Raw genomic sequence first — 14,804 nt, 5'->3', positions numbered from 1 at the left:
ACAGCTCCCTAAGGCGCATGCGCCGCTCCTGCCTAGCGTTGCCAGCAACAGCCGCCGTAGGCATTGCCACACCCCCGCAAACCAAGGGGAGGTGTGCCACCCGGACTCCACTCTGCTTTCGCCTGCCCAATTCCCGGAGCCTTGGCGATCACGTGCGCGCCGCCGCCGCGCAGGCCAGGCCCCGCCTATCACCCACGTACTCCCGCGAGCCCGGCCTCGGCCGCCCCATCTCCCGAGAAACTCCCGAGGGTCGGGCTGCGCCTGCGCAGTGGAGCCGGTGGGCGGGACGGGGGAAATGCGGTGGCCGAGAAGTGGGGCGGCCGTACAGGCTGGGAGCCGGCGCGGCGTTGAGGCGGCTCGGTGTAGCCGCGGACCCGGGCTGGGAAGACCCGCTCTCCTCCCTCAGTCACTGAAAATAAACTTTGCTGCTCTTTTGGCGGCGTTCTCGAGTCCGCCTCCCGGCCTGTGCGGAGGTCGGCCAGGAGCCTTCGTTCGTCAGGTTTTCCCTCCCTCCCTCCGCCGGTGCCGGGCCTTGGCGCCATGGACGCCACGGCGCTGGAGCGGGACGCCGTGCAGTTCGCCCGGCTGGCGGTGCAGCGCGACCACGAAGGTCGCTACTCCGAGGCTGTGTTTTACTACAAGGTAGAGCGGGGGAATCGCTGCACTGTTTATGAAGCCAGGGGGCGGGTCCAGGTGCCGCGGCGGCCAGGCCCACTGAGCTTTGCTTTTCCCTCTTCCTGCTCTGTTGCGCTCCTTTGCAGGGGAGAGGCCACCCGGGCTCCTGCCACCGTGGGCGGGTTTGGTTGCGGCTTGGGAGCCACCACTTCTCTGGTTACAGTCTTGGATGGCCAGTGTCCACCGTTGAGCTACGTATGGCAGCAGTAGTTAGGCATGGGTTGTTAAGTAGCCAGCTAATTCTCGCTGTCATTTGGTTCTGATTTATGGCTAGTGGGAAGTGGTCTCTGATAAACACTGAAATAATGCATGTTCGTTGAAGAAAATAAAGTTTTAAAGAAGAATAACACGTCTCTTACCGGAGCATTCGTCTTTGTGCTTGTTTACGCGTATGCACGTACACACGTTTAAAAAAAGCGAGTATAGTTGACGTGGAACGTTACATGAGTTTCGGGTGAACAACACAGTGATTCAGCTTCTCTGTACAAGACAAACTTGGATTGTACTGTTTATAGTATTTTAGCCTGTTCTTTGTATTTGAGCTTTTAAAAAGTCATTAAAGTTGCTTGTTTAATCTTATTAACGACAGATGCGTAGTATTCCATTGTGTGGATGTGCCATAATTTATTTACAGACTAATGGACATTTAGGTTCATTCTGATTTTTCAGCATCATAAGTATTGGTGCGGTTAATCTCCTTATAACTAACGCTTTACACATTTCTTGGCAGTTTATTCCTAAATTACCGGGGGCGGAATAATTAAAGAATACGACCTTCTACAGCCCACTCTCTGCTCTCCGGTCCTGAGGATTTGCAAATACACTCCTCCAGCTCTTAGCCATGGCCTCTGCTTCCTAGTGGAGGTAGCTGTATCCTCGTGATACAGTCATCTTTTTGTTTGTTTTTTTTTTTTTAAAGAAAGAATGTCGGACTTTGATCATACCAGTAGTAGGAATTTTTTTTTATATATAAACGTGTTTGCTATCAGTAATGTGTGGTTTGCTTTTCTCAGATTATTATTTTATTGCCTTCATGTAATAATCCATATTTAGAGACTTTTGGTGTGTTTCAGAATCATTCCTTTTGGACTTTTTTTTTGAACAATTTCGCGAAGGTGGTATGTGTTTAAAATTAAATGTGTTTTACTTTTGTGAAATAACTGACAGATATTCATAGGTTAAAATAGTGCCATATGAAACAGCTTTGTCTAAAGCAAAAGAAAATACTACACCAGTGCCTCTTATTTTGCTGTAAGATTGCATGCATGAAGAATTTTATATCCTTGAGAAAGTCAGAAAAGTGGTTGTGCTTCTAGGAACTGTTTATGTAAACTTTACCAGATATTTAGCATTTTCTGTCTTCATACTGTTGTGTGAGGGATTCCTTAGTTGTCATTTTCAAATATAGATTAAATGAATAAAAACTGATACCAGCAAGTTTTTAGTTGGCTTTATTTCTTTTAAGCCAGATAATTATTTGAAAATCAGTATTTACATGCAAGATAATTGGAGGTATGAAATATATATTTATACATATATAACATCAGTTTGAGATAAACTATGTTGTATTTAGATAATAGTACATAAAATATTTAATGTTTACATGTAAAATTTTCTTTCTCCTATGAAATGTTTGAGTTACAGAATCTGAGGAAATCATCTTCCTTACCCCCCACAGCCTTTCAATAAATTTTCACATGGATCAAAACCATCCTCTTCTTACTGATTTTGTTAAGTTCAGTGAAACAACCCCTGCTCCACTAACTGTATTCAGAAAGTTTTGTTCAGTAGATAGCTGGCTTCTTTGGATCCAGACAGTTTGGCAACAGCCTCTGCAAAGTGCACATGCTTAGGTTATTGCTAGGAAGGTGTTGCTTGGAGAAATCTCTTTATGGTCCTTCTCGCCATAGCATTTGTAACCTGTTATCCTAAAATGGTAATGGGGAGAACTAGCCACAGCATAACTGGCTATCGGAGTATTAAAAGAACTGGAAGATGAATGCAGATTTTCTTAATTAAAATACGTTGATTCCGTACAACTGAAATCTGCTTTAAAATAGATTTAAAAGGGCACCTAGGGCACCTAGGTGGCTCAGTCAAGAGTCCGACCCTTGATTTAGGGTCAGGTCACGATCTCACTGTTCCTGAGTTCCAGCTCTGCATAGTGCTGCTTGGGATTCTTTCTCTCAGTCTGTCCCTCCAGCTGGCATGATCTCTCTCTCTCTCTGTCTCAAAATAAAGTTTAAAAAAAATGTGTCACCCTTTGGCAATATTTTACATGGAAAAAAAGATTTTCCACTGTGAGATATTTAACCTTTATAATTCCCCCCCCCTTTTTTTTTAATTTTTAATCTCAACATTCAACAAGGGGCTCAAACTTAGAACCTTGAGATCAGGAGTCACATACTCTACTGACTGAGCCAGCAAGGCACCCTAAGCTTTATAATTTCTTAGTCTTTTTTTGACACTTAATTTTTTTAGTTATCATTAGCCTATTAGTATGAACCAGTAATAACCAGTATTATTATTATATACTTATTCTAATGCTTTTCAGGCCTAATTCATATTTTCAAGGTATATAATTTTAAGTCTGACCTAGTGCATAAAAAAGGAAAGCAGAAAACGTAGAAGTACAGCTATCCTGAGAAAATGTTTATAATCTCATATTTGAGTTCATAAATTTTTTTTTTAATTTTTTTTTTTCAACGTTTATTTTTGGGACAGAGAGAGACAGAGCATGAATGGGGGAGGGGCAGAGAGAGTGGGAGACACAGAATCGGAAACAGGCTCCAGGCTCTGAGCCATCAGCCCAGAGCCTGATGCGGGGCTCGAACTCCCGGACCGCGAGATCGTGACCTGGCTGAAGTCGGACGCTCAACCGACTGCGCCACCCAGGCGCCCCGAGTTCATAAATTTTTAACAGTATGAAAAAATTGAGAACTGAAGAAAAGGTATCGGGGGATTATATAAAACCCACTTACTACTGTCTTAAAGACCTTATTTTGTCATTTATAGAAAGCAGTAGTGAGTTAGAAAGTGGTAGAGAAAATTCAAATTGTAATTCATTTATTAGATTCCTTTGATTTTTTATTTTTTTTATTTTTATTTTTTTTAGGAAGCTGCACAAGCCTTAATTTATGCTGAGATGGCAGGATCAAGCCTGGAACATATTCAAGAAAAAATAAATGAGTATCTGGAAAGAGTTCAGGCTTTGCATTCAGCAGGTTAGTAAAGGACTACTAAATGTCATTTTTTTCCTTCTCTCATCACATCCTTTCCCCCATGTTTCTCTTTTTTTAATTTTTATTAAGTATAGTTGACATATATAGTGTTATATTAGCCCCCTATGTTTCTCTTTCCTTTTCATTTTCATCATTGCGTCTTGATCTTCACTCTTGCTGCTCATTTCTTTTTTGGTAGTCATGTCTTTATAAGTCATAATATGGAAATAAGTGATAGATCTGTGAATAGGAAACTTAGGGATAATATAGTCCAGTCTCCTCTAATTTCTCAGGAGTACAGAGATACTGAATTACCTATATTTAAACTGTATCAGTGGCAGAGTCAGGATTAGGACCCTGTTAAAGTCTACTTTTTAAATATCTGTCACATGCCCTCTCCTGGTATTAAGATTAAATGACTTCAGTTGACCCTTGAACAAACAGGGGTTTGAACTGTGTAGGCCCACTTACACACAGACTTTTTTTATGGTACTGTGAATATATTTTCTTATGATTTTCTTAATAACATCTTCTTTTGTCTAGCTTACTTTATTGTAAGAACATAGTATATAACACATATTTAAAATATGTGTTTATCAACTTGTAAGGCTTCCAGTGAGCAGTAGGCTATTAGTAGTTAAGTTTTGGGGGAGTCAAAAGTTACATGCGGATTTCTGTCAGTGCCCCTAACCTCTTCATTGTTCAGGGGTTATGTCTCCAGTGTTAACGACTTCAGCAGCATGTTCATAATCTCTTCTATATCAGTATCCTCAACCTCAAGACCTTAACTAAACTCTTTTTTTAAGCCATATCTTGGAAACCAACATGTAAGTTGATACCTGGAACAACTTGTATTTACTTTTATAGTAAACAGCATGGCAAATGCTGTGACACAAGCACACAGGCTTAATGATCACAGTTTTGTTAGAGGTATGTGGCTGCTGTCAAAATCTGCTGTTGACATGGTAGAAAAGGAAGTGGTAACCTACTGATATTTTGCCTTAAAAATGGATTCATCTCACTAAGAGCTCTTCTTACCCCTTTTCTTCTGTGACCCTGTAATAAAACCACAAGCAGCTTAGAGGAATCTTTATTTAGCATTCCGTGCTGGACTTTGTGCTGTTTTCCATCACTTGTTCTCAGTAGATCAGAGCAGTTATTAGCACATGGCTAGGAAAAAGTAGATCCCATCATTGGATTTCTTGTTAGGATAATCCTCTTAAGGACGAGGTAGTTTAGTTTAAGACAGTGCCCAGAAATTGCATGTATTGAAAAGTCAACTGCCTGTGTATTAGGGCCTCAATTAATACAAAGTTCTGCTGATTCATGTAGTCAAAATAACATGAAATTCAAAGTAACTCTGTCTTCCCAGCCAAATGAGTTTATAAATAAGATATTTTTAAATGTGATATTCAGGCATGGATTGTGACAACTCTAATCTCTTGAGGAATAAAGGTTTGCCAGTGAAACAGAAGTAAAGTTCAAAAGGATTTTTAAAGCATAGCGTACCTTAATTGTTTTGCTAGCTTTTTGACCCTCTTTGTTCAACAAATGAAGTATAATTTGTAGAGAATCCAATGGATTAATTATTATTTTAAGCAAAAGAATCCTTTTCAGGTGAACATTTCAGACAATGTGTAAAACAAGTTTTGCTGACCGGGGACTCTTGAGGGATAAGTTGATTTCTGGGTGGGGAAGGGTAACACAGTTTGAAATTCACCAGTATAGTATAAAGAGCTCAAGATTTAGAATTAAAAGATCTAAATTGTAGCTTGTAGCTGCAAGACCTTAGGCTAGATCAGTCCATCTCAACTGGGAACAGTTTTGTACCTCAGAAGATTTTGGGCAGTGTCTGGAGAGATTTTTGGGGTTTTAGAATAGGGAGAGGTGGGAAGTATACTATGGCAACTAGTTGGGTAAAGGCCAGAGATCTTACTAAAGATCCTCCGATGCAGAGGACAGTCTACAGCAAAGAATTATCCAGGTGAAAATGTCAGTCATGTGTGACTGGGAAACTTTGGGCTAGATATTTTAACATTTTTGAACTTTGTGTCTTCATTTTGTAAGTGGGATGAGTATATGCTTCAGAGAGGTGTTAAAGTTCTAAAAAGTTGCCACCATACCTTTAAGAGAGAAAATGTGAAGCTTTTTTTTTTTTTTTAAATAACAGCTTTATTGAGCTGTAATTCACTTACCATAAGATTCACCTTTTTAGAGTATACAGTTCAGTGGTTTTTAGTATATTTCCAGAGTTGTGCAGCCATCACTGCTAATTGTAGAACATTTTTGTTGCCCCAAAGGAAACCTCTTATCCATTAGCAGTCACCCCCTCTCCATTCCTCCCACCCACTGTCCTCTAGCAGCCACTACACTAACCTACTTTGTATCTCCATGGAGTTGCCTGTTCTGGACATTTCATGTAAATAGAGTCATCCAGTATGTAGCCTTTTGTGTCTGACTTCTTTCCTTTAGCATTAAAGTTTTCAGGGTTTATCCGTGTTGTAGTATGTGTCAACACTTCATTCCTTTTTATGGCTGAATAATAAAGCCATTGTGTCATTATACCATATGTTGTTTATCGATTCATCAGTTGATGGACGTTGTCTTGCTTCTACCTTTTGGCTGTTGTGAATAATACTGTTTGGAATGTACGTGTGTGTGTTTTTGTGTGGACATAGATTGTTAGTTCTCTTTGATATATACCCAGGAGTGAAGTTGCTGGGTCATGTGGTAGTTTTATGTCTAACTTTTTGAGGAACTGCTGAACTGTTTTCCGAAGTAGCAACACCATTTATTCCCACCAGCAATGTATGAGGGTTCCATTTCCTTCACATTCTTACCAACATTTATTATTTTCTGTCTTTCTTAATTTTAGCCACCCAAGTGGGTATAAATGTGGCATCTTGGGTTTTGGTATGCATTTCCCTGCTGGCTAATGTTGAGCATCTTCTCATGGGCCAGTTGGCCATTTGAATGTCTTTGGAGAAAGGGTTGTACAGATCTTTTGCCTATTATGTAAATCAGGGCTTTCCAGAGAAACGGAAGCAATAGGATATAAAGATATTTAGCATAAGGAATTGAATCATAACAGAGCCTCATTATGGAGGCTAAGAAATCCCATCATGTGCAGTCTGCAAGCAAGAAAGACCTAAGAAAGCCAGTGGTATAGTTTTGTCCAAGTCGAAAAGCCTGAGAGGCAAGGGAGTTGATTGTGTAAGTCCCAGTCCCTGGGGCAGGAAAAGACTAAAAAAAAAAAAAAAAAAAAATGAGAGAGAGAGAGAGAGAGAGAGACAGAGAGAAAGCCATCATTTGGAGAGGGTAAATTCTCCCTTCCTCTGCCTTTTTATTCTTTTCAGCTCCTCAGGGGATTAGTTGATGCCCACCCACATTGGGGAAGACAGTCTGCTTTTACTACCAATTCAAAGGTTAATTTCATTCAGAATCACTCTCTTAGATGTACCTAGAAACCAAGTCTAGACAAGTATCTAGGCACCCAATAGAGTTGATACAAATTGATAAGATTAATCATCACACTCATTTTTAAAATTGGAGTTGTCTTTTTATTATTTAGTTGTAAGAGATTTTTTACATTCTTGAAATAAGTCCCTTATAAACCTTTATATTAAAAACAAACAAATACTTATTTCAAAGAGCAATAAAAATATATGATTATTTAACCTGGACTCAGATGAATAGGAAACAGCTGGAACTTTATCATCAGGGCCTAAGATATTGTGCCACACAATTATTGTCTGTACTGAAAAACATTGTTTTAATTTCCTTAAATAAAATAGAGTTTCTTTAGAATCACCATTTTCCAAATTTTTTTGTTTTGTCTTTGGGGCAGGGCAGGGGTATGTGAGGAGTACTCCAGGTGTTTTATTTTTTAAAGGAAGAAAGTGCTGGCAAGGATAAATTCAGGGGAAATTTTTTTTTTTTTTGTAAATAATACATTTTTGATATTTTTGGTCTCTGGCGTGTATTATGTGATGAATTACAAAAGTAGGGATTTTTTTCTTTTTAGGCCTTAAAATTCAGATTGAAAGGGGAGAAATTAGTTTTTAGGGATCATTATTTGACCTTGTTTTTAAAATGAAAAATTACAAAGTTTTGATAAAAAATGTCTTAAATGTATTAAAGTGGTGTGTTTCCTGGATATATATAAATACACATAAATGTAATATTTCATCTATATGGCCCTTTTCCTATCCTAGTTCAGTCAAAGAGTGCAGATCCTTTGAAATCAAAACATCAGTTGGACTTAGAGCGTGCTCATTTCCTTGTTACACAAGCTTTTGACGAAGATGAAAAAGGGAATGTGGAAGATGCCATAGAATTGTATACCGAAGCTGTAGATCTCTGTCTGAAAACCGTATGTATAGCTACTAGTTAAATTTGGTGGGATTAAGCAAAGAGATTTCTTCTGTTACTGGTGAATTTTATTTAACAATTCCTTTAAGAAAAAAAATTACTGTATCATTAAGAAATATAATTAAGTCACTCCTCATTAAAAGATGATGAAGAGTAGATAATTAATGATAGATTTTTAACATTTTGTTAAAAAATGGAGTTTTAAGATTGAATCGTTAGGCAGTGTTGTTGTTGTTTTTAATTTTAGGTGTTATTTTTTAACCTATTTAAACCCAGGTACCTAAAATTATTACAGAAAGAATTCACCAACACAAATCCATGAATTTAGAATAAACCTCCCCCCATTTTTTTTTTAATTTCATACATTAAAAAATAAGTGGTTTGGGAGAGCTTTATTATGTTGCAATGTAAAATCTATATGCTGAGTGGCTTTTGCTGCTTCCTGTGGACCCTGGTTGGGACAGTTAGCTTTAAGGGACATCTAGGGCATGAGAGAGAGCAGTGTAGTATATTTGATAGGAAGATGAGGTGGAATGATAGAGAGTGGTGTTCTCAGTATTGTCAGAGGACTGGCTTTTTGTCCAGGGAAACCATCTTGCCTGATACTGTAGGAACCTGAGACTGGGGGTGAGTGTTGGTCTCCTGAGGCTCCTGGTGCTCAGCTTTCCATGACACCATGTTTGTACAGTTGTGGCTCGTTTACCACATGACGTGGTCTTAAAGTTTACCTCAGTGACAAGTTTTCAATGCTGTTTTAAATGATACCTTTAAGGATGAAAACAAATGGTCATCTTGGTTTATTCTCTCGTTATTTGAAGAAATATATTGCGTTGTAAATTATCTGCTTAGAAATATGGATCAAGCAAAGAAAAAAATTATTATGCTTCAGAATGTCTGTCTCTCTTTCTCTTAAGTCTTATGAAACTGCTGATAAAACTCTGCAAAATAAACTGAAACAGTTGGCTCGACAGGCACTAGATAGGTGAGTTTTGGTCACTCAAGTTCTTATCATGGATGGCAGTGTACTGTGTTACTTAAATTTGACAGATGTCTCTAAATGTGTTGTAGAGTTCATAGTGACAAACGTCCATCTTTAACCTGAGATCTAGAGCAAGTCGACCTTCTTCCTCCGGGTGAATTTATTTCTTTCTAGTTCCCTGCTTTCAACTCAAGAAATAACAAATCAGTCAAGACACTTTTTATTTAGTGTTTGCTATGTGTAAAACAAAATGATTATGATATTGATTCGATTATGATATTGAAGTGGAAGACTTCCTTCTGTTGTGTCGTACCAGATTTCCAGAGAGCCTTCCAGAACTACTATTAAAATTAGAGAAATTGACATTGCGCTGGCCTGCATCCATATACATACCCCCAAATTATATAGTATCTGTAGCTCTTTCAACTCTTTGCTCAGATGTCAACTTTCCAACAAGGCTTTGCCCTAACCATTTCATTTAAGATGGAATCTCCTCCAGTACTTTCATCTTGCTTACTCTTTTTCCCACAGACCTTACCACTTTCTAAAGTATATGACATTTACCAGTTTTATCATGTCTATTATGAATGTCTGTGCCCCTTTGAACTCCAACCCTCCACGTAAACTGTGAGTGCAGAGAATTTTGTCTGTTTTGCTCAATGCCGTAGCCACCTAGCTGAGTGCCAGACATATAGTATGTGCTCAGTGGGTATTTGAGAATGAATAGATTTGTGCAAGAGAACTATACCTCTTAAAAAAGAATGTTAGAGATGAAAGTAAAGGATGGAAATTACATTTATGTATGAATAAAATTACCTCTTGTTGAGGATCTTACTAGGTAGCTATACCACCCCCAGCCCTTCTTTTTTTTTTTATTGAGGTATAAGAGTCATCCTTCCTTTTTGTTGCCATCATCTAACATTTAGTTTGTCTCTCCAGATTCATGAGGGTATGAGCACTTGACACATAGTTATCTTCTCCATTTTCACTTCACTAGTCAGAATCATAGGTGATGTTTATTACCCATGTGGATAACCCATCCGGTATCCTCTGAGTGCACCCTAAGCACAGAGGGGTGGGTCGGTCATTGGCTTCTTTGAGGGTCTGTTCAAAATTATGGGTCCTCTTCCTAAGAAAAATGTACATAAAATTTTTTTCATGTACATTTCATGTAATTTCAGTGTTCACAAGATTCCTGAAGCTCCTATGTGGACCTCAAGTTAAGAACTTCTGTTTGAACCTTTGACAAAACAAAGCCACAATTTCCTTGGATATCATGTGACACGTTCCATGATCAACTCTTGCCCTGGTCTCATCTCCTCCTGCCTCTCATTTGTACTTTTCACAGGGGCGTCATCCATTCTTTTGAAGTTATCTTTAACTTGTTGTGCTATTTCATACTCCTGCACATCTGCACGTGCTCTTCTCTCTACTTAGAATGCTCCCTCACTCCCCAGGTGGACTTCTGTGGCTCACACATCCAGTTCAGAAAAACCTCCCCTGACTCACCCTTTTTTCTCGGTCATTAAGTTAATGTCTTCTGCCGTGCGTTCACTCGCATGTAATACTTCTAGCATCTGTCACTTTTGATGCAGTTGTCTTTCTTTCCCCACAAAATTCTGAACACCTTAAGAGGAGAGATTGCATTTTATACATTCTTATATCCCCCTTACTTTGCATAGTATCTGACATGCAATAAGTGCTCAATTAATGTTCTCAGTAATATTATCAATTAATGTTTATCAGTAGCGAAATACTGAATCTTACTTTGGGAAGTAGCTTAAGTAGTGAACTGTTGACTGGTATGTATGAATCTTACTAGTTTTACATTAGGAATGCTTGACTGGTTCTTGAAGTAAATTTTATTTTCTGGAAAGCTTAAAAACTAGAACAGTTTTTCTGTACCTTTTTCTATTATAGAGCAGAAGCATTGAGTGAGCCTTTAACAAAACCATTATGTAAAATCAAGTCAACAAATATCAAACCAAAGCCACCTCCAACGAGAGCACATTTTCCACTAGGGACTAGTCCCTTCCTTGAAAGACCTCAGCCCTTTATAAGTCCACAGTCATGTGATGCACAAGGACAGAGATATACAGCAGAAGAAATAGAAGTTCTCAGGTAAATCAGTTTACAATTCATTGTAATGAATAATTTTGTTAATCAACACAGGTAATTTAATTTTCATCAGGTTCGCTGAGTTGTATTCACATCTTTGTTATGGTGTGTTGTGCTCTTATTCAGGTATAAATTATATTGCCATATAGCCATAACTTGAAATAGTTAAAATTTGTTCTCATATATTTTAGTGTTAGCATTTCTAGTAGGTCTTTCTGAAAATCCTAACGTACTTTAAAATCGAACACTGAAAAGGTTAAACAATAAAATAGAGCTATGGTAGACCACTCATAATCTATGCAACTGGTAACCAGAGCCCATTAGGGAAAACAGTTGTCACCTTGAAATAGTTTAGACCTAGGTCAGCAAAGGGAATGGTCTTTAAAGGGTTATAAAAAAGAAAATGAAGAAAAAACAGAATATGTGACAGAGACCTCATTGCAAAGCCAAAATGATGTACTGTCTGGTTCTTTACAGAAAACATTTGCCAATCCCTGGTTTAGGAAGCCAACTCAGAGTCTGGAAGCAGCCTCAGGGGATATTAAAAATGCAAAACAACAAAGTTGTGGAAATCCTTGTGATTGTGTTATGAGCCAGTGTAGATGGGCTAAAGCCAGTGTGGCTTTTCTTCAGTTGGAGGAGATCCAAAGTGCTCATAACTGTTCAAGTCATGTAGTCTCACTTTTAATTTCCTAAAATTGAACTGAAAGGCTTCCTTTGTTTGCAACAGCCACCAGAAGGCAGTTTTCTTTTTTTTCTTCCTGAAGATTTTCATTCTTCTACTAATGTGACTCATTTTGCCTAGAACAATTGCACATGAACCAATACAACACACAGGACAAAGAAGGGTGGTTTTGGAGTTGAGAGACCATAAGTAACAGTCCGACACTGAGGCCACTCAGCATCCATATGCTCCTTTCTACACACATTTGAATTTCATGCTACAACAAAACAACTCTACCATTTCTACCTAACAGAATTCAGCTATCCTTTATACAGGTGAAAAGTTCTCATCCTCTCAAAATGAGAATACAGTCATTGTATCCATTGCTCACTGTATTATTAACCAGTCCTCAAGGTCAGTCACAGTCTCACTGAATATTATTACCTAAAGACTAAATTGTGAAGCTACCCTGAAACTACTTCTAAATAAAATGAGGGAAAGAAACAGAAGAAGAGAATAGTTGTTACATACAAATAAACATATACACAAAATATCCAAAGCTGCTACAAACCACATTTCTTTAATTTGTCAACGACCATAGCTTCCTTCTTGCACTACCCATCACTCATGCTCATAACCAGAAAATCTGAAGGACATATTTTTCAGAATTGTAAATGTCATGTTTTTTAAGTTCCAAAATAACTAAGTGATCACTTTCTCCCTTTGGGCTTAGGATAGAAGCCTAAGTTTTGTGTCCTGGTGTCAGGGATACTTTTGGTACCTTTAGTATAGGCTTATCTTGAGACCATGGTTTAGTTGTGAAGGGTGTTAGTTTTAAAAGGATAACTCTCACTGAATTGAACTGAATCAGTTATTTTTTGGTATTCAACTATTTTGTGAAAATGATATTAAAATAAAGATATCAACAGTATGAGATTGTCACTTTAATTTTACTACAGCGCCATACCTTGTCATATAATTTTAAGGCGTTTAAATGAGATTGGTAGTTAAGATAAACTTGAACAATTAGAGTTTTTTTCTTGTGCTTTATAGGACAACATCAAAAATAAATGGTATAGAATATGTTCCTTTCATGAGTATTGATCTGAGGGAACGTTTTGCCTATCCAATGCCTTTTTGGTAAGTAAGTACTATTGTAATTTCTACTTCCAAGATCATTTTAATTTTTCTGTAGTTTTTCCATACTCTGAAATCCAACTTAATTCACAGCCTTGAAATTATAATTTGTAATAAAAATTTGGAAGAGAGGTATAGCTGTGAGAAAAAGGTAAGGCAACATAGCAAGAGTATCTCTGTTGTCATTTGCCTGGTAATAGGTACGTACGAATCTCCTTTTGCCTACCATTACACTAGCACAGTACCTGGCACAGAGTAAGCCCTCAGTAAATGTTTGTCAAATTGGTGTTTGAATCCCAACAACAAAGTCAGTAAAGAAATTGAATGGAAAAGTTACAGAATGACAGTGTCATTGTTTACTAAAATCCAGTTCAAGAAAGGGTTAATTTTGAAAGTGTTGGTTAGCACAGCCTTCCAGCACTGTGGCAACTTATATTAAGAGCCTTAAAAATGTTATTTGGTTCATGACTCCTGGCTTCTACTAATCCTAAGGAAATAAAGATTTGACTAAATATGTGTATAATAAGAGCATTCATCAAAACATCTGTGAGAGCAAAAAATTATTGAAACAAACTATCCAAAAATATGGAAATGATTAAATTAATGGCTCATCTATGTTATAGTAAATGTTTATGCTACCAATAAAAAACGCATCTTTGAAAGATGTAGGGAAAACGCTTGCAGTGTAGTAAATTAAAAAAGAAAAAATTTGGATGTTGTATGTGTATTTTTCCTTTTTTTTTTGTATTTATAGAGATGTAGAAAAAAGATATAAAGGTACACATCCAGTATTTACAGTGGTTATCTTGATGGGAAAATTGGGTGATTTAATTTTTTAAAATTTTTCAAAATTTTTGCAATGAGCTTGTTATACTTACCAGAAAAAAATCAGAGTTGATTGTTTACTATATACAGAATATGTAAAAGGCTCTATAAAGAACAAAAGGGCTCTTTCCCATTTTCTAGTGTTTTGTTATTCTTGGATGGGCAAAAGTTAGATATCTCCAAGCCAATGGGTTATCAACCTAAGTTTTTGCACTCAACCATGTGATGCTGGTTACTGATTAGAGTCTGAGACATTTTTATATCTGAGAGGTTCTATAGTATTGATCGATGTTAAGGGCACACAAATTCTAGAGCCAGACTATCCAGTTTCATATCCTGTATGATGCTGGGCAAGTTGTTAAATCTGTCTCAGATTTTAAAATAATAGTAGAATCTGCCTCATAGTGTTACTGTAATTAGTCAATAAAATACAAAGCACTTACTGGTGCTTGTTATGTTGTTAATATAATAAGGGTTAACTGGTAGAAAAATAATTACTTTGTTAAATGCTAAATTATATTACAAAATTTGGTTGTACATTTCAGACACTTCAAAGTGTTTACAATACACAAGAAAACAAAAAATGTATCCCTTTGAACAATAATTTCACTTCAGGAAACCATTTCTGAAAAGTATGGATGTAGTAAAAAATTGATATAAAAGATATTCATCAATATTGTAATTGTGAACGTGTGAATCAATTATTCTAATATATTCTTAAATGGTTATGTCCAAGTAGAGATGTAAACTTGCAGTTCCAGTTTTTGTGTAACAAGTTAAGATAAATCATGTTTTTAGTGCTCATGCAACAGAA

The 14,804-nt window shown here is 37.4% G+C and overlaps 1 protein-coding gene across 3 annotated transcripts in view; it reads left to right on the top strand.

The window, feature by feature from the left end:
• The first annotated feature begins 318 nt into the window (after positions 1 to 318).
• Positions 319 to 14,804, top strand: part of CAPN7 (calpain 7) — a 42,274-nt gene continuing 27,788 nt past the window's right edge. For all 3 annotated transcript variants that reach the window (XM_047099432.1, XM_047099430.1, XM_047099431.1), the window contains exons 1-6: positions 319 to 642; positions 3,791 to 3,899; positions 8,111 to 8,268; positions 9,182 to 9,249; positions 11,167 to 11,367; positions 13,082 to 13,168. In XM_047099432.1, coding sequence (XP_046955388.1) covers positions 541 to 642; positions 3,791 to 3,899; positions 8,111 to 8,268; positions 9,182 to 9,249; positions 11,167 to 11,367; positions 13,082 to 13,168 — 725 coding nt within the window. In that variant the 5' untranslated portion in view covers positions 319 to 540. The remainder of the gene's footprint in view (positions 643 to 3,790; positions 3,900 to 8,110; positions 8,269 to 9,181; positions 9,250 to 11,166; positions 11,368 to 13,081; positions 13,169 to 14,804) is intronic.

The sequence above is a fragment of the Lynx rufus genome, unplaced genomic scaffold, assembly GCF_022079265.1.
Source record: "Lynx rufus isolate CCGP_SWC_20201006 ecotype Redwood Valley unplaced genomic scaffold, mLynRuf1.p SCAF_5, whole genome shotgun sequence".
Lineage (NCBI taxonomy): Eukaryota > Metazoa > Chordata > Mammalia > Carnivora > Felidae > Lynx > Lynx rufus.
The sequence above is the reverse complement of the archived record's forward strand: the minus strand, read 5'-3'. Positions and strand labels throughout refer to the sequence as shown.